General features: G+C 42.7%; 1 protein-coding gene across 1 annotated transcript in view; it reads left to right on the top strand.

The window, feature by feature from the left end:
• AASS (aminoadipate-semialdehyde synthase) overlaps positions 1–21323 on the top strand; it is a 101569-nt gene extending 80246 nt beyond the window's left edge. The window contains 8 exon segments of the mRNA XM_043507694.1: positions 886–994; positions 2822–2962; positions 4891–5058; positions 9633–9728; positions 12005–12120; positions 14628–14716; positions 18894–19070; positions 20805–21323. Coding sequence (XP_043363629.1) covers positions 886–994; positions 2822–2962; positions 4891–5058; positions 9633–9728; positions 12005–12120; positions 14628–14716; positions 18894–19070; positions 20805–20923 — 1015 coding nt within the window. The 3' untranslated portion in view covers positions 20924–21323.
• The last annotated feature ends 47 nt before the right edge of the window (positions 21324–21370 follow it).

Genomic DNA, 21370 nt, shown 5'->3' with positions numbered 1-21370 from the left:
TCTCCTTGCTGCTAAAAGTCTGGTGGCGCAGCGGGGCTCAGAAGTGGCTGGCTGCTGGCATGTCTTTGCAGCCCCTGGTATGGGGGTAGGTGGCTCCACATGTTGCCCCTGCCTCCAGCACCATCCCTGCAGCTCTCATTGGCTGGGAACTGGCCAATGGGAGCTGTGGGGGCAGTGTTTGCGGGGTATAGGCAGCTCATGGAGACCCGCTGCCCCCCTTCCCCTCCAGGGGCCGCGGAGATGTGCCAGCAGCCAGCCACTTATGTGAGCGGCGTGGAGTCATGGCAGGCATGCCGCCTGCCTGAGCCCCGCTATGTTGCTGGCCAGGAGCAGCCTGGGGTAAGCGCCTCCCGGCTGGAGCCTGCACCTCACCCCCCCCGCACCCTTGTCCCAGCCCGGAGCCCCCTCCTGCACCCAGACTCTCTCTCTCTCTCTCTCTTCCCCCAGAGCTTGCACCACTGCCCCAGGCTCAGCCCAGAGCCCCCTCCCACACTCAGAACCCCTTAGCTGCAGCCCAGAGCCTGCACCCCCTCACGCCCCCAACCCCCTGGTGAAAGTGAGTGAGATGGGGGAGAATGAGTGATGAAGGGAGGGGGAGAATGGAGTGAGCAGGGTGGGACCTTGGGGAAGGGGCAGGGCTTCGGGGAAGGAGCAGGGTAGATCCTGGGTTGATCTTAAATTCAAAATGTGATCTTATGCATAAAAAGGTTAGCGACCACTGGTTAAAGACTTACACCTCCATTTCCCAGGCTCAGCACAGAATCTGTCCTAGCATTTCTAGTTTGTCCATGGCTGATAATGGATATCATGGGGCTATTGCTTGTCAAGTTAGACTTCAGGAATATTATGCAATATTCTGACAATACCATGTTTTTATTATTTTAGTGTAGAAGCTGCTGGTATTACGGTTATCAGTGAAATAGGTTTGGATCCTGGCCTCGATCATATGTTGGCGATGGACTGTATTGATAAGGCGAAAGATGTAGGCGCTACGGTAAGGTGGTGGATGAGTTGCACATGCATAGTTTTGCCAAAGCTATGTTAACAAAACTGTCATTCCTTCAGCAAGAACCTGTCTTTGCTACTGTTTGGTAACTTACTGTCTCTAGAGGCCTTCCATCAGTGGTGCCCAAAGCTTGGATTCCATGATGATGCTAAATGCCAGTACAAAGTACATTGGCACTCCCCTTGTGATGTCTGCACAAAGGGTTAAACTGAATTACATAACTAGAATAGCTTTGAAGCTGTGCTTTAAACTAGAAGTATAATGCCAGTGAACAACTTACATTTTAAAACGAATGAATCTGACTAATTGGCTTAATTACGTTGCCTCAGACAAATAGCATTTAACATTGTGCCATTTATCATAAGCTCTTAAGGTGGTACGGCTTTTACTCTGGAAAGGACTTCGCCACTTGTTTGCTGCAGACTCAGATGGAAGCGCATGGGCCACTTGTTTTTGGAGGAAGTGTTTCCTAGAGAACAACGGCCGTAAGGGTCGCTAGTGAATATTGTTTTTCTATTTTAAAAATCAACCTTTTTTTTTTTTTTTCTTTCCCCCCCTGAACAGAGGAGCCATGAATGATCTGGAAAATGCTCTATGCCTGCTGCAATTTCCTCAGTGCTAGAGCCATAGGTTTTGTTAAACTTAAAGTAACAGCTGTGAATTTTCATAATTACCCATATCTAGCTCCTGGGTCCATATGCACATCAATGAATCCCTTTCCTTTTGGCTCACTTTAAAGCCTACAAAACCTCTTGCTCGTAGTTTCCATTTGGTGACTCAGGAGGACTGAGTCAGCTCTTTCCGGGCAACCTGCCAATGCCAGTCCTTGTGGGCCAGAGAAGTCCCTGCTGAATGAAGCAAGATGCTCTTTCTCCTCAGGCTAAGCATGCTGTCTCTCCATTGTCCCAGCATTCTGCCCAGGGTGAGAGATCAGAATGGGGGTTCTTATTTGGCTATCTGACTTAGTAGTGTGGATCATCACCTTTGAGTCACCTGCCCAGATGGCGTGAGGTAAATTAGCTAAACTCCATTGGCTACAATGGATCTGTCCTAATATTTTCTTATCTATAATGCTTGTGAAATGTGGAAGATTGACAGCATTGTAAACTAAATTCCTCTACCAGCACATAAATACCTCCATAAACAAAGGCAGTCCCAGTGGTCTTTCAAAGTCCTGTTAATCTGCCGCAAGCTTTCCACAGAAGGGGAAGGTAGCAAAGGGTAGCTAGTCACCAGGCCCAATTAGTTTTTTGGCTTGTTGGCTCAGATTTACCACCAGATGCCCCAGGCGGTGGTCTCAGTACAATTTCTATTGCTAAGCCAACAAATTGTGTCATGAGTTCTGCTAAATAACCGTTGGATGCTACTGTTCCATTGGTGTGAGTGGTGCTTCACTGGAATGAATTGCCCCATTATATATTGCATTGGTCATCTGTGACCTCTTCCAGATGGGAGCTGAAGGGGACAGATCCTCAGATGGTGTAAATGGACAATTCAAGCAGTTGGAGTCAATGGAGTGATGACCGTTTACACGAGCTATGGTTCTGCCCCATTACCCTCAGAGATGAAAGTCCCATGAATAAACTCGCTCTGTGGCCTGTTATATGTAAAAATCATAAATATTTTTGGCACTGTTGGCATAAAATAGTCTCAGTTCTTTGCCTAATTCAGGCCTTCTGAGGAATGACTTACTAAACACAGATAACTGAGTATTGCAGGAAAATCAGTGGTGATTGTTTCCTGTTGCTAGCTGGATGATGCTATATATCTTTTTCTGATCATATGCAACTTGTGGATTTATTTTTATATTTGCAGGTTATATCGTACACTTCCTTCTGTGGTGGCCTGCCAGCTCCTGAATATTCTGCTAATCCTCTGCGATATAAATTCAGTTGGAGTCCACAGGGTGTTCTGTTGAATACAGTTCAACCTGCCACATACTTAAAAGATGGAGAGGTGAAGTAAACCTGATCCTTCTATTTAAACACAAGCGAGAAGATGGTATTAGGCTGAAGAGGGAACTGGGATTTGTGAGCTGTTGCATTATTTTTAAGCTACTGACAGATACATAAACTGAGTTTAAGTAATTGTCACTCTGTCACCTGTTATCTGTATGCATAAAGTGACATGCCTCCTTGCTACTATCAGGCTAATATTTGCAGAGGTCTGAGGGCAGCGAAGAGGGATGGGCTTGTGACTAAGGCACTGGACTGGGATGGAGATCTGGGTTCAGGCCCCAACCCTGCCATGTGTATGTTAAGTCACTTGATCTCCTTATGCTCATTTCCTCTCTGTAAAACAGGGATGAAGAGACTTCCTTTCTCCTAATTTTTGTGTCTCGTCTGTTTAGATTGTGAATTCTTTGAGGGCAGGGTCTGCCTCTTACTCTCTTGTACAGTGCCTAGAACAATCCCTGATCTCCTTTGTAGGGGTGGGAGAGGTGCCTGGATGGTCCCATAATACCAGTGCTAAAAAGTAGTAATAACTGATGCTGTGCATTGTTGCACTGGGGGTGGTCAGCATCTCATTGGGTATTGCACGAGCCCTTATTGTAATAAAAGGCAAAATTCCATATCACATCAATACTAATACTTAGTGAATATTTCTGTGGCCATTTTACAGCTAGGAGGAACCCTGGCATGAGATTGACTTGTTCAAGAGAACACAGCAAGACAGTAAAAAGAAAAGGAGTATTTGTGGCACCTAAGAGACTAACAAATTTATTTATTTAGTCTCTAAGGTGCCACAAGTACTCCTTTTCTTTTTGCAAATACAGACTAACACAGCTGCTACTCTGAAACAGCAAGACAGTGTCATGCCAGATTTAGAAATCTGAGTTTCTGGTTTCCAAGCCTGTGCTTGTTCCTCTGGCCCACTCCACTTTGCTCAGATAAACTACTGATGGGTGCACCACTAAGTGTCCAGAGGTTCAGTCAGTATATAGGCATCCCAGAGTCTGGATGATTATCCAAACCCCTTGGATCTCCAAAGAGGCTTTCTTGTGACATTTCAGGGTTTCATTGTTCCAGCTACCATGCAAAATGAATTGTGAACTGGATTTTTATGTGGGGAAAAAAATAAATTGGTGCAAATTTCAAATGAAGGCCATGTGGGTAGATGGAGAAGTGTTTATTTAATTATGTGCTGGTTTACCCATTGCTAGTTGAAGTTAGATCATGGATGTCAAGGATTTGTTATGAAAGGCTTTGTGGGTCTCTTGGTAAATGCAGCAATTCTCCTTCTTGCCCCCAAATCCATAATTCTCTTTGACTGTTGTGTGGGCTTTCCTCCACATGTGTCTTAAGCAACACACACAATAAATTCCTGTGGCATGGCTGCAGGCTTTGCTGCTATGGATGGTTTTTTGAGAAGGAAGTCGCCGCCTTGCTTAGAAGCCACAAAAGGAATTGGTGTTGATACAGTATAGCAGATCTGTGCTTCAAGCACGGTTCAAGGTTTTAGGCCTCATTGATGATGGAATTAGTCATCCCATTCTTTTTATTCTTTAACAGTGTATCCTTTACATTTGCTTGCTTTTTAGTGGCAACTGAACATGTTCATGGGTGCAGATGCTATATCCAGGGCATATGGTGGAAAGTGATTACTGTAATCTTAAAACAAACCAATCCCTCTCCCCACAAAACTTAAATTTTTGAAAGGCAAGCTAGTCAAGGGCCAGATCTTATCTTACTTACACTGTTGTAAATCAGTGAAGTTATTCCAGATTCTCACTAATGTGAGATCAGAATTGGGTCCCTTGTTACCAAGTATAAAGCATAGCACTAATTTGCAATAGGCATTGAAAATAGAAATGTTCTTTTGAATAAACAACCTAAAATATAGTGCACTTACCTACCTATTTTTATTTTTTTTACAATCCTTAGATTGTTAATATTCCAGCTGGAGGAGCTTTGCTTGATTCTGTTGCTGTCATGGATTTTTTCCCAGGATTAAATTTGGAAGGTTTTCCCAACAGGGACAGTACAAAATATGCTGAACCATATGGTATTCAGTCAGCCCATACCTTGATAAGAGGCACCTTAAGGTATAAGGTAAGTTCTTAGATATTTTCTAGGTTTTTTAAAATTAAAGTCTTGTTCAAATTAGACAAATTTTTAATAGTGTGAATTGAAGGGATACTGTCAATCTGTCACATTTTCTTTAACTTTTAACCTGCTATTGTTGCAAGTAATACCTGTGATTGCTATAGCCAAAAGGGACCCAAAAAATTTGGTTTTTGCTTTACTTTGCGGATATAACCACACTTTGCTGTGTCCAAGAAGCAAGAATAATTTTCCCCTGTTTCTCTATTTAACTATTCAATTTGCATGGGTTTCTGACATCCCCCCCCCAACAGCGTGGGGGAGAAATGTTTTAAGAAATTGGCAGGGATGGTTCCTGAAACTTGTATTTTTTGATGAAATTCTGAAGAAAAACTGTCGTCTTGCACAAAACACAATAATAAGAAGGTTTCAGAGTAGCAGCCGTGTTAGTCTGTATTCGCAAAAAGAAAAGGAGTACTTGTGGCACCTTAGAGACTAACAAATTTATTAGAGCATAAGCTTTCGTGAGCTACAGCTCACTTCATCGGAAAATGCATCCGATGAAGTGAGCTGTAGCTCACGAAAGCTTATGCTCTAATAAATTTGTTAGTCTCTAAGGTGCCACAAGTACTCCTTTTCTTTTTGCGAATAATAAGAAGCACTCTCTGGCCAACTCTCTTTAAAAAGACATGGAAGATTAGAGCTAGTTTTTGTGAATGATAAGAGTAATTTGATGTCTCCTTCTTTCTCTTTTGCTCATCTTCCTCTGAGGTGAAGCTTATGCCACAGGGATTTGTTTTTGGCATTTTGTGGACATGAATGAGGAGGTGTGGTGTGAATTTTTTTTTATCATGAAAATTCCACTGTATTGTAATCCAAAAGGATTGAGTTGGTCCCTTTCTGTCTTTGTGCAAAAGCAGGTGGCAGAGATGGCTCAAGGAATTAGTGAAGGATATATTGGAACCTTCTAAATCCAAGTATGGTTTATATTGATCAGAAGCTCTAATAATACGTTAGAGGCCTGTGTGAAATGATTGTTACAGTAGATACTGTGGTTATTAGGTACTATAAATGCTAAATGATGGTTGGTCTAAATCTAGTTCCTAGGAGATAAGTGTGAACTTAAAAAAACTAAAAAATATCCACCAGCTTAGCTGCCATGAATTGGTATTCTCAGCTGTGAGGTGAAGATATGAATGGCCATGGAGACTGCACTACCTTATCTCAAGGAGATGGTCCCTCCATTTTAGGACTGAAATACATTGGCAGGGTTTTGTAGGGGAGCTTGCAGTATTGCTTTTTTTTTTTTTTTAAAATCTGTCCTGTGGGTATCGAGTGGACTTCAACCTGAGCATAAACTTTTTTAAAATGAACATAAGGCCTTGTCTACACATCAGTTGCTCTGACAGTTAAATCAGAGCAATCCCATTATATGGACATGAAAACTGGTTTAAGAGTGGCTTATCTGGATCTAAGCTTAAGTAGGTAAGGAATTAAGTCATATAACAGAAATGTCTGGACTGGTCTCTATGGATACATCTACACTACAGTAAAAAAAAAAACAAATTGTAGCGCTGATTCTCAGAGGCTGAATCAACTGACTTTAGCTCACTGGGATTGGACTGCAGGGCTAAATATTGCATGTAGATGTCTTGACTGGAGTCCAGGTTCTGAAACCCCTCCAGGGGAGTGGGGTCTCGGAGCCTGAATGAGCCCTGCAAGCGCAAGTCACCTGACCCAGGCTAGTAACAGCCATGGCATTGTCTCTATTGCAGTGTAGACCTTCCCTTTGACCGCAGAACATGTGTGTCCGTATGATTTCTCTGTGCCAGCCACTGTGGAGGCTGTTCTAAATGAAATTATCCCTTTGTGGGAGTGTATTTTATTGTTAACCTGGGTTCTTGTCTTTCCTGCATCCTGTGCTGTCTACATAATAATTAACGTCCAATTGCTTTGAAGAATTGACAAATGGAGCAGCATTTTGTTTGACAGGTTTCAGAGTAGCAGCCGTGTTAGTCTGTATTCGCAAAAAGAAAAGGAGTACTTGTGGCACCTTAGAGACTAACAAATTTATTTGAGCATAAGCTTTCGTGAGCTACAGCTCACTTCATCGGATGCATTTGGTGGAAAAAACAGAGGGGAGATTGATATACACACACACAGAGAACATGAAACAATGGGTTTATCATACACACTGTAAGGAGAGTGATCACTTAAGATAAGCCATCACCAGCAGCGGGGGGGGGGAGGGGGAGGAGGAAAACCTTTCATGGTGACAAGCAAGGTAGGCTATTTCCAGCAGTTAACAAGAATATCTGAGGAACAGTGGGGTGGGGGGAGAAATAACATGGGGAAATAGTTTTACTTTGGGAATGGATGAGTCATTACACAGTCTCTATTCAAGCCTAAATTGTATCCAGTTTGCAAATTAATTCCAATTCAGCAGTCTCTTGTTGGAGTCTGTTTTTGAAGTTTTTTTTGTTGAAGGATAGCCACTCTCAGGTCTGTAATCGAGTGACCAGAGAGATTGAAGTGTTCTCCAACTGGTTTTTGAATGTTATAATTCTTGACGTCTGATTTGTGTCCATTTATTTTTTTACGTAGAGACTGTCCAGTTTGACCAATGTACATGGCAGAGGGGCATTGCTGGCACATGATGGCATATATCACATGGGTAGATGCGCAGGTGAACGAGCCTCTGATAGTGTGGCTGATGTGATTAGGCCCTATGATGGTGTCCCCTGAATAGATATGTGGACAGAGTTGGCAACAGGCTTTGTTGCAAGGATAGGTTCCTGGGTTAGTGGTTCTGTTGTGTGGTGTGTGGTTGCTGGTGAGTATTTGCTTCAAATTGGGGGGCTGTCAGACCAGTCCTTGCTTACAGTCTCCCAAGATCTGTGAAAGTGATGGGTCGTCACACAAGAGATCCACTTCCTGGACACTACGGTGCTAATAAGTGATGGTCACATAAACACCACCCTATATCGGAAACCTACTGACCGCTATTCCTACCTACATGCCTCCAGCTTTCATCCAGATCATACCACACGATCCATTGTCTACAGCCAAGCTCTACGATATAACCGCATTTGCTCCAACCCCTCAGACAGAGACAAACACCTACAAGATCTCTATCATGCATTCCTACAACTACAATACCCACCTGCTGAAGTGAAGAAACAGATTGACAGAGCCAGAAGAGTACCCAGAAGTCACCTACTACAGGACAGGCCCAACAAAGAAAATAACAGAACGCCACTAGCCATCACCTTCAGCCCCCAACTAAAACCTCTCCAACGCATCATCAAGGATCTACAACCTATCCTGAAGGATGACCCATCACTCTGACAGATCTTGGGAGACAGGCCAGTCCTTGCTTACAGACAGCCCCCCAATCTGAAGCAAATACTCACCAGCAACAAAAAACTTCAAAAACAGACTCCAACGAGAGACTGCTGAATTGGAATTAATTTGCATACTGGATACAATTTAGGCTTGAATAGAGACTGTGTAATGACTCATCCATTCGCAAAGTAAAACTATTTCCCCATGTTATTTCTTCCCCCCACCCCACTGTTCCTCAGATATTCTTGTTAACTGCTGGAAATAGCCTACCTTGCTTGTCACCATGAAAGGTTTTCCCCCCTGCTGCTGGTGATGGCTTATCTTAAGTGATCACTCTCCTTACAGTGTGTATGATAAATCCATTGTTTCATGTTCTCTGTGTGTGTATATCCATCTCCCCTCTGCATTTTCCACCAAATGCATCCGATGAAGTGAGCTGTAGCTCACGAAAGCTTATGCTCAAATAAATTTGTTAGTCTGTAAGGTTCCACAAGTACTCCTTTTATGAAGTCTTTTAATGTCAGAGAATCAAGAAGCAGTAGTTGGGTTTTGTTTTTTGTTGTCGTTTTTTTTTTTTTTAAATGAAGCCCTTCAAATAAAACATGCTTTTAAAAGAAAGGGGGAGGAGGGGAGGGGAAAAAAAAAAACCTCAAACCACTCAGGAGATTTTTATTGCAGAGGCCAAATGACCTCGACAGTGTCCCTTAGAATGCATTCCACTTCTACGCAGTTTGCAGCTCTGATATTTCTGGAGGAAGAGCAACATATGTTTGTACCCTAGGCATTCTGAGCCCAAATCTGATTTTACTTACTGTGGTGTAAACCAGGAGTTAATCCACTGATGTCTGTGCATGTACTGATGTAAAATTGGGGTGCGTGAGCTCAGAATCAGGTCCTTTGTCTTTAATTTAGCTATTGGCCAGCTGAGCAATTGTGACAAGCTTTCCTTTGGAAAGGTACTAGTCAGCTGAACCCTTTAATCTGTTGAACTGATGCTGCTTGCGGGGGAAGGGATAGCTATTTCTTCTACAGTTAAAGAGCATAGTGAAAGGAGTGGGGAAGGCAGTGAGGTTAAACCCCCTTTGGCATCACGTCTGACTGTTGCAGTCTTCCCATGTGTGTAATATTAGTCATGGCTTTGTTTGTCCTTGTCTGACTGTAGTGGGAAGTATGTAAATATTCACCTGAGCATCAACTTGGACTGTGCAGCATTTATAGCCACCTTTGTTTTGTTTTAGGGGTATTCGAAAGCTGTGGGAGGCTTTGTAAAATTAGGTTTAATAAACCCAGATCCGTATCCTTTGCTTAGCTCAACGGCACCACCTATAACCTGGGTAAGTATTTAGGATTTTATTTGGTTTTCTGCTTTCCTTCAGTCCATTAATCTTTTTCTGTTTGTCAGGTTGGGGATTTGCTTTTTTCTGGGAAGCCTGGTGTGTGTGTGTGTGTGTGTGTGTGTGTGTGTGTGTGTGTGTAAGGAGGTTGAATTCTTAATGGCCTTTATTGCTCATAATTCAGCTCTCATTGGCCACTGACATTTGGCCACAGTTGAAAGACCGGATACTGGGCTAAATGGACCTTTGGTCTGACCCAGTGTGGCTGTTCTTATGCTCTCAAAACCAGAGGCTTCTCAGCATGCATTTTATTTCCTTAAGATACAGTGCCCGCCTGTGCCAAGGCATTGCTTTTACAAGCCTTTTCTGATGCAGGTTGCCCATATGAATATATGAGAACTTTCATTCTATATATTCTTGTGCATATTTTTAATTTCCTTGATGGATATTCTCAAGCCCTACCCTCCTCCTCCTCTGCTGTCTTCCTTTCCACCAGTTTTGCAAATTCTTCTCTTATTCTTAAGTTTACATGTAGTTTTTCTCCTAGACGTTTCTCCTGATATTTGTCTTTTGCAAACTGCCACCCAAGGTTCAGAAACTCAGCTGGTATAAATCACCATATCTCCATTGAGGTCACTGGGACTACACTGATTACTCTAGCTAAGGGACTGGTCTACAATGTATTTTTCCTTTGTTCAAGGCTGCCTGTGAATGTAGGGTAGCTAAGAAGGATACTATTAGAGGCTTGACCTCTGAGAGTGTCTACACTGCAATTAAAAAGCTGCGGCTTGCCTGTGCCAGCTGACTGGGGCTCAGGCTAAGGGGCTGTTTTAATTGTGGTGTAGACATTTGGGCATGGGCTGGAGCATGGACACTAGGACCCTATGAAGTGAGAGGGTCCTAGAGCTCAGGCTGCAGCCCAAGCCAAAGTGTCTATACCACAATTAAACTGCCCTTTGCCTGAGCCCTGCAAACCCAAGTCAGCTGGCATAGGCCAGCGCTGCAGATGGCTTATTGCAATGTAGACCTGCTAAAAGCCCAGAATCTAGCCTGGCTGAAAATTTTTCCTATAAACTATTTTTTATGGAAAATCGGTTTGTGACCAAACCCTCCTCACCCACAAATGTCCACTTTCTGCAAGTGTTTTTTTTTTTTTTTCTTTTCTTCTGCAGTGAACATGACTCCAGGATCTTGGGCTTTAAGGAAAACTCCAACTGTTATAGGACTTGCAATAACATGAGAAATGGCAACACTGCCATTTCAATGAATTTTTATCCACGTGTATTAACAATGACAGAGCTGTCTTCTCCTATGACTCCTTAAGAATTTTTCCTTTTATTTCATTTCTCTTTTACGGTCTTCTAGGTCATGGCTTGAGGCTTGCTGCAGAACTGACTTTGTAACTGCCAGATGACACTTGCTTCATACATGCAATCCTGCTTTACATGTATCCCCTTATTATATTTTTGGAAGAACATGGAGCAAGCAATAATTAGCATTACTGAAAAATATATTCAGTGTAAGATGTGTATAAAAGTTACAGGAAGGGATTTTTTGGTAAACATTTGTGAGATGACTAAAATCAGGGCTGTTGGCAGGCTGCTGCCATTCTGTCTTTTTTCCCCCCCTTCCTTTTGTAAATTGAAGTGTGACTGATGCATCATTCTGACCTTCTGATGACCTGCCCCCCAACAGGTGGTCTTGCTCACCTCACCAGTCCGTTTCTTCCCTTCTTCCAAATGGGATTCCCCTGGCTCTCACCTACTTTAAGAACCCCCCAACCAAGCAGGGAACCTCTGGCTCCTCTGACACTTGGTCTCTGACATTTGCCACCAGTTCAACATAAAGCAGTTCTGGGTTCGGTGTTGTCCTCCCCCACTTTTTGTTTGTTCACATTCCCATGGCCCACTTCCCTTGCTGAGCAAGGGGGCAGGACCAAGCAGAGACAGGTAGTTCAGAAAGAGTGCTGGCTGGTGAGACTGTCCGTGGGTGGGTGTGTGCGCGCACGCACATGCACAGCCCACCCCCTCTCTCACTCCATGCAGCCTGGAGAAGGGGCAATTGGCTCTCGCTGCACTTTAGAAGTTTGACCTACCCTTGCTTTGCTGGAAGCGCAGACCTTCTTCTCTTCTCTCCCTCAAACCCTAGAGATTCACTTGTCCTCAGTGACCTGCACCTTTAGATTAGCTAGTTTCCTAAAACTTCATCCCAGGGGTATGAGAAGAGGTCCCAGGGCTGCAGGTGGTAACTTGCTATTTGAATTTTTTTGTAACTAGAAAGAGCTGATGTGTAAGCTGCTTGGACTCAAACCTTCTGCCGAATCTGATGTCCTGAGACACGCAATCTATAGCAAATTGGAACAGGACCACAGTCAGCTGGAAGCCGTGGAATGGTAGGAGATTCCAGTCATGATTCTTTTTTTTTTTTCTTTCTTTTTTTTTTTTTTTTTTTTAATAAAGCCTTTCTAGAATCCAAGTATGTGGCCCAGAACATGAATGTTAAGGTTTACTAAACATATTCATTCAGAGCTTTATTCTAAACTTTACTTTTAAACCTGTTGTTTGATGATTGTGACAAACATTTGTCAAGGCCTGATCCTGCAGTTGTTACACATGCGGACGTGTTGCATGGGGATAGGCTGTAGAATAGAGCTTCCTTTATTAACCTTCTAGAAAACTGAGAAGTTTGACCTTAGAGATCAAATATTTAGGAACATTCTGTTGGGTTCCTTGCATTGCAGTTGATTGACACAGTGATTTTGCATCCCACTAGCAATGCTATGATCTAATGGAGAGGTCTTCTAGAACTACAAGGATGCATTGTATTTAAAAAAAAAAAAAAAAAAAAAAGTAGTTTTCAGACAGCAAAAATTTGTCCCCTACCACCACCTTTTGGAGGGCTAGGGAGCTGATACTCAATCCTTGCAATGATGTGTTTGCTGAAATATGGTGCTATAGAAAATAGAAATCAGACGAAACATCCACTTCAGCTCTGTTAATGTGACTTTGGTTTGATTCTGTTTGTATAATTGGTGCCCCTTCTCTCCCTTCCCCCCATGTGTATGGGAGTTGATGTTTTTTTAATGTTTTTCAACAGAGACTAGTGTTTTTATGTAGCTAGCTGTTTAGTTGTATGCTTTTTGTTTTAAAAAAAAAAAACAAAAAAAAAACTTAGTCATAAAGAAACCCACACACATCTTGAGTATTTTTGGAGCACTGTGTCACCTGGGTTCGTATACTCTGCTCTGTTTCTTTGACAAAGGTTAAGATATATTTTGCAATGATAAAATTAGTAATGTCTGATTTCATGGTGACACCAGAGAGCAAGGTGAGGCAACACAGTGGCTAGGATATGGTACTGGCAACCAGGAGAACTTAATCACTTCCTGCTCTGCTGATGACATGCTGTGTCACGTTCAGGAAGTCGCTCCTCTTCTGTGCCTGCATTTTTTTCTCAGCTGACACATGGATGATATGTAGCATGTTTTTAATTTGTAGATTGGACAGTGCTTTGCAAAGATGTTAGAAGTCTTGTTTATAGTTGCAGTGTGACCTAATATTATATCTACTCTGTAGACCGTGCATATGGATGAACTTTTGCTGGAATTAATCCTAGAGATGCTTTGCGCTTCTGTCCTACTGAGTGGCAGGGTGGGTTGATTTAAATCAGTGAGCAGGAAACCTCGACTTAAATGATCAATGTTCATCTAGTTTTGCATTTGTGCTTTTTTCCTAAAGGTTCATTCTCCTTGGTTGGTATAGCTATTAAAATATGTTGATTTGCGGTAGAACTCGTACAAAAATGCACAAAAACAGCATTTAAAAATTGTTTTGTGTTAACTAGAACTGAAGTGTTCTGGATACACAATCACGAAAAGGTTATCAAAAATGTTTCACATTTAAAACTGATTTACTAAACAAAGAAACTTCCGTTAGTAAATTGATGAATTGTTTCTGGTCACCAAGGGCCAGCTTTTTGAAGATATTTAGGTGCCTGAAGATGCAGATAGGTGCCAATTGGTGTTTTCAAAACTGAGCAGGTTAAGTGCCTAACCCCTTGAAATCTATGGGGGTTAGGTGCCTTCCCTGCTCAGATTGATTTATTTATTTATTTTGTTTATTGAAAATACCTCAAGGTATCTATTTTTTTAGGCACCTAGATAGCTTTGAAAATCTGGCTGCATGTCCTTCAAGTTTTTAGAATTTGTAGATCTTCTCTCCCACCTGGTTTTTATTTCTAGATGGGAAGAGGAAAAACAAGCTTTCCTGTTCTTTGTTGTTGTTTTTTTTCCCCCCAACTTCTAATTGGTTTCTCAACTTTGAATGAATTGATCTAACTGAAGAAAATATTCTCTCTGCTCCTGCTAGCTAAACTGAACCTAAAAGTAATTAAGGAATAGAAAGTGCTTACATTTGGAAAAATGTAAATACTAGCATTCACTCCATTGGAAAGGCTGAAAATAGATTTTCTTTCTTAAAATTGTGGTGTGCATATACAGTATAGCTTGATTTGACCTCAAAAGTTAAAGATGTTTTCCCCCGATTCTCTATAATTAATCAAGTACCACCCTTTAACTCATTTAAAATTTTGAGGAGGATTCATTATTTTAATATATTCTAGTAAGTTTAGGCCTTAACATGAGTTGTTATAATTTCAAATTTATTTTTAAACAGGTTTATTTCTCAAAAGGAAAAAATTAATTTATTTGTTTAAATCACTTTTTTTATCTACCCTGTTTGCTTTTGGTTACAGAGATACAGGATCAAAATTTCACATGATGTCCTATTGCTCCTCTCCCAGAATTGCACACTAAAGGGCCTTGTTCCTCAATTTATGGATTGTAGAATGCAACTTTCAGAGGAAAGCAAGGATCTCATTGTGTTGTCTTTCTCTCACCAGGTTAGGGTTACTTGGAGATGAGCCAGTTCCTATTGCAGACTCCATTGTGGGGGCTCTTGCCAAGCACATGGAGCTGAAGCTGCCCTTTGGTATGTGAGCCTGCTTTATTTCACATTTGAACTGAGGTCTTGCCTACACACACTCAAAAAAATTAATCTGAATTAAGTAAAGGTGTGAATTTTAAAGTGGATTTGTTAAACCACATCAAACTCTCTGTGTGGAGGCTCTCAGACCTGGTCTTTGCTAGGATATTCGGTCGATCTCACTGTCTTGCTCATGGGTGTCAAAAATCCACATCCCTGAGTGACGCAGTTAAACCGACCTAACCCCTGGGGTAGACAGCGCTGGACTGATGGGAGAATTCTCCCATCAACCTAGCTACTGCCTCTCAGGGAGGTGGATTATCTATGCCAGTGGTCACCAACCGGTTAATCGCAATCGACTGGTTGATCCTAGAGGATCTCCCAGTCGCTTGCGATCTCTGGGGTGCAGTGTGGCTGCCGCGAAGGCAGCCTCACTACCCTGGCCCCATGCCATTCCCAGAAGTGGCCGGCGTGGCCCTGGAGGTGGTGGGGCAGGGATCTCCCTTTGCATGCTCCCCCTGCAGCTCCCATTGACTGGGAGAGCTGCGGGGGCAGTACTTCCTGAGAGGGGCAGTGCGTGGAGCCACGTGCCCTCTCCACCCACCAGGGGCCACAGGTGCACATTGGCCTTTTCTGGGAGTGGTGTGGGGCCAGAGTATGCAGGTACCCTGCCTTAGCCTCACCGCGCTGCCGACTGGGAGCTGCCGGAGTAAGTGCTGCCTGGCGGGAGGCTGCACCCCAGCCCTGAGCCCCCTCCTGGAGCCAGCACCCCATATCCCCTCCTGCACCTCAGCACTCTGCCCCAGCCCAGAGCCCGCTCCTGCACCCAAACTCCCTCCTAGAACTTGCACCTGCTCCTGCACCCCTGCCCCAGGCTCAGCCCAGAGCCCCCTCCCACACTGCAAACCCCTCGGCCCCAGCCCAGAGCCCCCTCCCACACTGTGAACCCCTACCCCAGTCTGATGAAAGTGACTGAGGGTGGGGGAGAGTGAACAACGGAGGAGGGGTGGGGATGCAGTGAGCAGGGTGGGGCTTTGGGGAAGGGGCAGGGCCTCAGGGAAGGGAAGGGGTAGATCTTGGGTTGCCCTTAGATTCAAAAAGTGATTTTGGGCATAAAAAGGTTGGAGACCACTGATCTATGCCAATGGGAGAATCCCTCCCGTTGGCGTAGGTAGCATCTTGACTGTGCTGCTGCAATTTTTAAGTGTAGACATGCCCTTATTCAGAATTTAAACTGAATTAAAGACACTTTTTATCTTAATTCACTGTGTGAAAGAATAAGTGAATTAAGCTAAACCAAAGTAAGGTCACTGTAATTCTGTGTGGATGCTCTTATTCAGGAGTTTAGTGCAGTTTAAGTAATCTTCTATAAACTCACACCTTTAGTTTATTCAGATGAATTTTCCTGAGTGTCTTTACGTAGACAAGTTCTGAAACATGCTTTATTATTTCTCCCTATTGAAGGCAAACAGGAGAAAGTCAAGCGAGATTGCTAACAAAGAGCATAGTTCAGTGTTGTACAATCATCAATAACTTCTGCTCTGCCTTCTCATCTTCTTTGGAGGGCACAGATGAGCAGTAAGGGAACCGAAATAATCTTGGTGACTGACTTCTCTATGCTGCTGAGGTTGCATGCTGGGAAGAAATGCTATGGGGCTGCTACTCTGAGTGGATGGCCTTTATCGTAGTGGCTGGAGACAGGATTCCTTGTGATTATATGGCTGTCTCCTCCGTGGGTAGTCATGTAGGCCCCACTTCACAAAAACTTTAGCTGCCAATTTCATGCTGGGATCCCCAAGACCCCCGCTTGGCTGTTGCTTAACCCTGTAGATGTCTAAACTCATGAGCTACCAAATTTTAGCTGTAAAAGTCACTTGGGTGCCCAAGTTTCTGCTTCAGGGTATGTGCCTGCCTGAGGCAGCAGGGCACCTGAATTCCTATCTCACATCTAAGCCCCAGTGCAGTCCTCAAACCAGGTGGATATAGGCAGATGAAACACCTGTCTTTTTCTACTGGGCCTGATCCAATGGAGTGCTCAGAGCACACCTAACTACATGGAACAGCCAGGTTGAAGAGGAGGGACATAGGAGGATGACCTCCCTTGTAACTTTTAGCCCAGTGGTACTCACCTGGGACCCAGTTTCAGTTTCCTGCTTTCCTTGATGAGGAGAAGGAACGTGAAAAGGGGTATCCCACCTCTTAAGTGTGTGCCCTAACCACTAGACTATGGGATATTCTGATGTGGGGCGCTCTGTTGCTCCTGTGGAAGCTGTTCCACATGGTATGAATATAGTTTGGACCACAGAGAGTGAGAAGGTACCACTAGGCACTTTCAGAATGAGAAGGCCAGATAACTGAGATGCGTGAACAGCTCTGTTCATCTCAATGGATGTTCTCATCTCCCCTTTCTGCCTTCCTCTGTCCCATTTCTCCACCCCTCCCCACAGTGTCTGTACTTGTGAGCATCTGTTATGTACCAAGCCATGCCCATTCGTAGCTCCTCATCCCAGTCCCAGCATTGTTTGGTACAAGCATGCCTGTTCTCAGCTCCCCACCCAGAGGGACAGTCCTCCCCAGATCCTGACTGACATGGGATGGGAGCAGAATCTGGGAAAGGGGCTCAGACTGCCAAGAGTGGGGATGACGGAGAGGGGTTTGGAACTCCCACAGGGGCAAGACACCCCAGATCCTGGTTCATATGATGGAAGGGCACCCCAGAAAACTTAGTCCTTCAATATTAGCTGTACTACTCAAGGCATGTTTCCCAAAAGTATAAAAAACCCTTCACAGAGGCAGAGAGAAACAACATACCCATTGATCATTCTCAGATTTTTGCCAAGTTTAGAGTTCAAATTCACAATGCATGGGTACAGCTCAGGTTCAGTGGCCACAGTGGTTTCCCTTTGAAGGCTCAAATCCTGTTTCAACAAAGCTCTAATCTTGCTGCACGTCCCATTTCAAATATTTTGGTTGCAGCTGTTTTCCTCACTTAACCTTGAATAACTTCTTCAATATACATCCCCCACCCCAAGGGACAGTGAGTGCCATGCTCCACGTGCTAAATCCCATGTGACTGAGATCAGTTTGGCATGGATCAGAGCCATAGTTTGAGCCCCAGGTGTGAGTTTAAAAACAAACAAACACAAAAAAAAACCCAGAAGAATTTTAGAATGATCCAAGTTTGGACCAGCTAACACTATTCAGCACCTCCATGAGGCAGAGTAAATTTCAAGACAGTCTGAGTCTTGTGCATTTTAAGCATGTGGATTTTAAAGCACATAAAGTAGGCCTTAACAGAGCAATGATGAACTGTAACTCCACTCTAACAGAAATTAGTGTTGTACTTGGTAATTTGTTTGTTCTGTGTATACAGCTGATCCAAAGGTTTGTGCTATGGAAAAAGTAAAGCCTGAACCTGCAAAGCACATAACATGAGCAGTCCCATTGAAGCAAACAGGATTGCACATGTTTTGAGATAAGCATATGCTAAAGTGCTTTACAGCATCAGGACCAGAGAGCTCAGAATCATGCTGGATCAAGACTAATCACAGTATCCATTCTATGTCCATTTTATGGACAGCTAAACAGACATGTGAAATAACCCAAGGTGGGAAAATTAATAATTCTGCCATATAAAGATGCATCTTCAGAACAAGAACTACACTATAAAATGGTTAGCTGGTCAAATGGCCGTATTAGACCAGAACTATTGTGGGTTAATTTTCTACTTCTCCAAGGGTTCCATGATTGGGTTTACATGGCCAAGTACAGTGTGCCTTGGCTAACTTTACCACTGATGTAGCTAACCCGTTGTTACTTGGCTTTTCAATTAATATCATGGGACTGATTCTGATCTCACTTGTGCTGATGTGAATAAGGAAAGTCTCCAATGAAGTCCAAGTAAGTTCAATAGGACCGATGCTCCAAATCTCCATATTACAGAACTGTTATCATTCTAAATTGGTTTATTTTATATATGAAATGTTCAGGATGAGGCACTTGGCACTGGCAGGTGACTGTTCAGGTTAATCAGAAATAAGAGACTTAAGCAGAACACACACTTGATTTGTAAGCTCATGGGCCTGCAGCTGATCTTCTCCTTGTGTGCACAGTGCCTAGCACAATTGAGCACTGCATAACCGTAATACAAATGATCTATAATAATCTAGGTTTGTCTCTTTAGGTGCTGGAGAACGAGATATGATCATTATGAGAAATGAAATACGTATCAGACACCCATCTGGCCATTTGGAAGATAAATTCATCAGTCTGGTTGTGTATGGTGATGATAAAGGATATTCTGCAATGGCTAAAACCGTAGGGTACCCCACAGCTATTGCTGCTAGGATGGTTCTAGATGGTAAGTGCCTATTCATCCTATACTATGCTATACAATTATTGTTTTAGGGAATTGCTTCACACCTTTCTTTGCGTTCGGCTACCTCTAGAAAATGTAAAATGCGCACACATGGCTTGTCTACACTGGCACTTTGCAACTGTGACTTTCTTGCTCAGGGGTGTGAAAAGAGCGCCCCAAGTTTCAGTGCTGTAAAGCGCCAGCATAGACAGTGCACTAGTGCTGGGAGCCGCGCCTCTCGTGGAGGTGGCTTTAGTGTTGCCAGTGTAGACTAGCCCAGAGTTTATGTAAACCACCTTTAGAAAGTCTTGAATTGTTCCTATATCATCTTAAATTGGATTTTTTTTTAATTTCCATTTTTGGGTGTGGATATATTAGTGATTTTCTTAAATCACTTTGTCACTGATTAGATTTTAAAATCTAAACTGTACAAAGGCATGTTAATGATACTTATTAATGACTAACATCTACATAGAAGCTTTCATCCAAAGGTCCCAAAGTGCTTTTCTGCCTTTTAAAAATGATCTACAAAGTATGGGTTAAGAGTGAAAACTGACATTTTTGGTCCCTTTCTAATCTTTATGCTGAATGGTTTTAGGGCCCACTGCTGAAACCCCAAAGTAGCTCTATACTAACTAAAATACAAATCTAGCTGTGCAGACCGATTCCTGATTGATTTTCAGGGATCATGTTAAAGGAGAGATGGGAGGGACGTTAGATCATTTGGAGGAATGGGAGCTACTGTTGCTCCATAACCAAAATCTTCCCTAAAATCACAGCAAAAAAAGTCACTGTTCTTGTGCTCTATCTATCGTTGCTTTCCAGTGTGATCATGTGCATGCAGAGAAGGAGGGGAGCATTACTTTTCCAAGATGCTCTATCCTTGCCTCTTCTCTGAGAATTACACACTCTCCTCTCAAGACTGAGATCCTACTCATTCTGTGGTTTACAAGGAAATTGCTGAACCACAAAGGGCCAAATTCTGCATCTACTCCCATGAGTAATCTTGTCAATCAATGGGGCTAGTTGTGCGAGTACAAGTTACTCAGCATGACTAAGGATTACTGAGTCTGACCCAAGGTATTCAGAGGCTTCAGCTCACTTGCAAAGTTTTAACTATCCTTAAAGGATTTTGACTATTGTTACTAAATGACTATTTTTGCCAGGGAAGAGCCGCCTTTGACATGGCAAATAAACTTCTGTTGCACTGAACAGAGGGAGATCCTGACTCACAACAGGCTAAAGGCAGACAAAGCTAGGTGCTTTCATCTGCACCCTCTGAATCATTTAACTTTTGGGGCCTGCATTAAAGTTAACCAGTCAGACTGTACATGTAAATAAGCACGTGCTTATTGGTTGTAGCCACCTCTACGCCATTCCACACGTTCAGATCTCCGTTCCTTTATTGGCTAATTCGAAATGAAGAAAAATTTTCTGAGTCTGAGTCCACCTTGCTTTTTTTAGTTTGGTTTAAAAGGAAACAAATTGTTACACGCCTGACACTCATGGCCAAAATGGAAAGTCTTCCACATATTTTCTTGGATCCGTTCGAAATGTGTATACCAATACATATGACAAGTTCCGTTTTTAGTATCTCTCAAAATTGACTTTGCTTTTACCTCCAGGCAGCATCGATACTTTACCTAACAGGTCAATAAATCCTGATATACACTGCAACAGAAATTAGTATATGCAAATTAGTCTAAATATCATGTAATTTCCTTTTTTATCTTTCAGGTGAAATTGATGCCAAAGGTATGGTAATTCCATTGAGAAAGAATATCTATGCACCAATACTTGAGCGCATTAGAGCAGAAGGCATTGTATGTAGTACCCAAAGCATTATCAGACAATAACTGACAACAAGAGATTGAGCTTGATTTTTTTTTTATTTTTTTTTTTTTTAAAGGATCTCAGTTTGGCTTCCCGTTTTATGTACACAATTGTGGGCCCACTACTGAGTGTGCCTACAGACTGCAGCACAAATGATGCCCTTTATAAAATTATCTACCTGCATTTATGTGGGCCTAATGAATATTTAGATGTATAAATGGTATCACTTTTCCCTTCCAGACTGAGGGGGCTGTTCAATAAACTAATTGGGTGTGCCCAGGATAAACAGGTAACATCATAAAGTGCCCAAAGCCTTTTGCCACCATCATAGCTTACAATGCATTATTACACGGTATAATACATTAATGATGTATTAGTAATATACACTTTGCTAATAAAGAAAATATCTAAGGAGATTTTAAACACCGTGTATATTTTTAGAACATGAGAGCATGTTGTTGGCAGAAGCA

Source organism: Dermochelys coriacea, chromosome 1 (assembly GCF_009764565.3).
Source record: "Dermochelys coriacea isolate rDerCor1 chromosome 1, rDerCor1.pri.v4, whole genome shotgun sequence".
Lineage (NCBI taxonomy): Eukaryota > Metazoa > Chordata > Testudines > Dermochelyidae > Dermochelys > Dermochelys coriacea.
The sequence above is the reverse complement of the archived record's forward strand: the minus strand, read 5'-3'. Positions and strand labels throughout refer to the sequence as shown.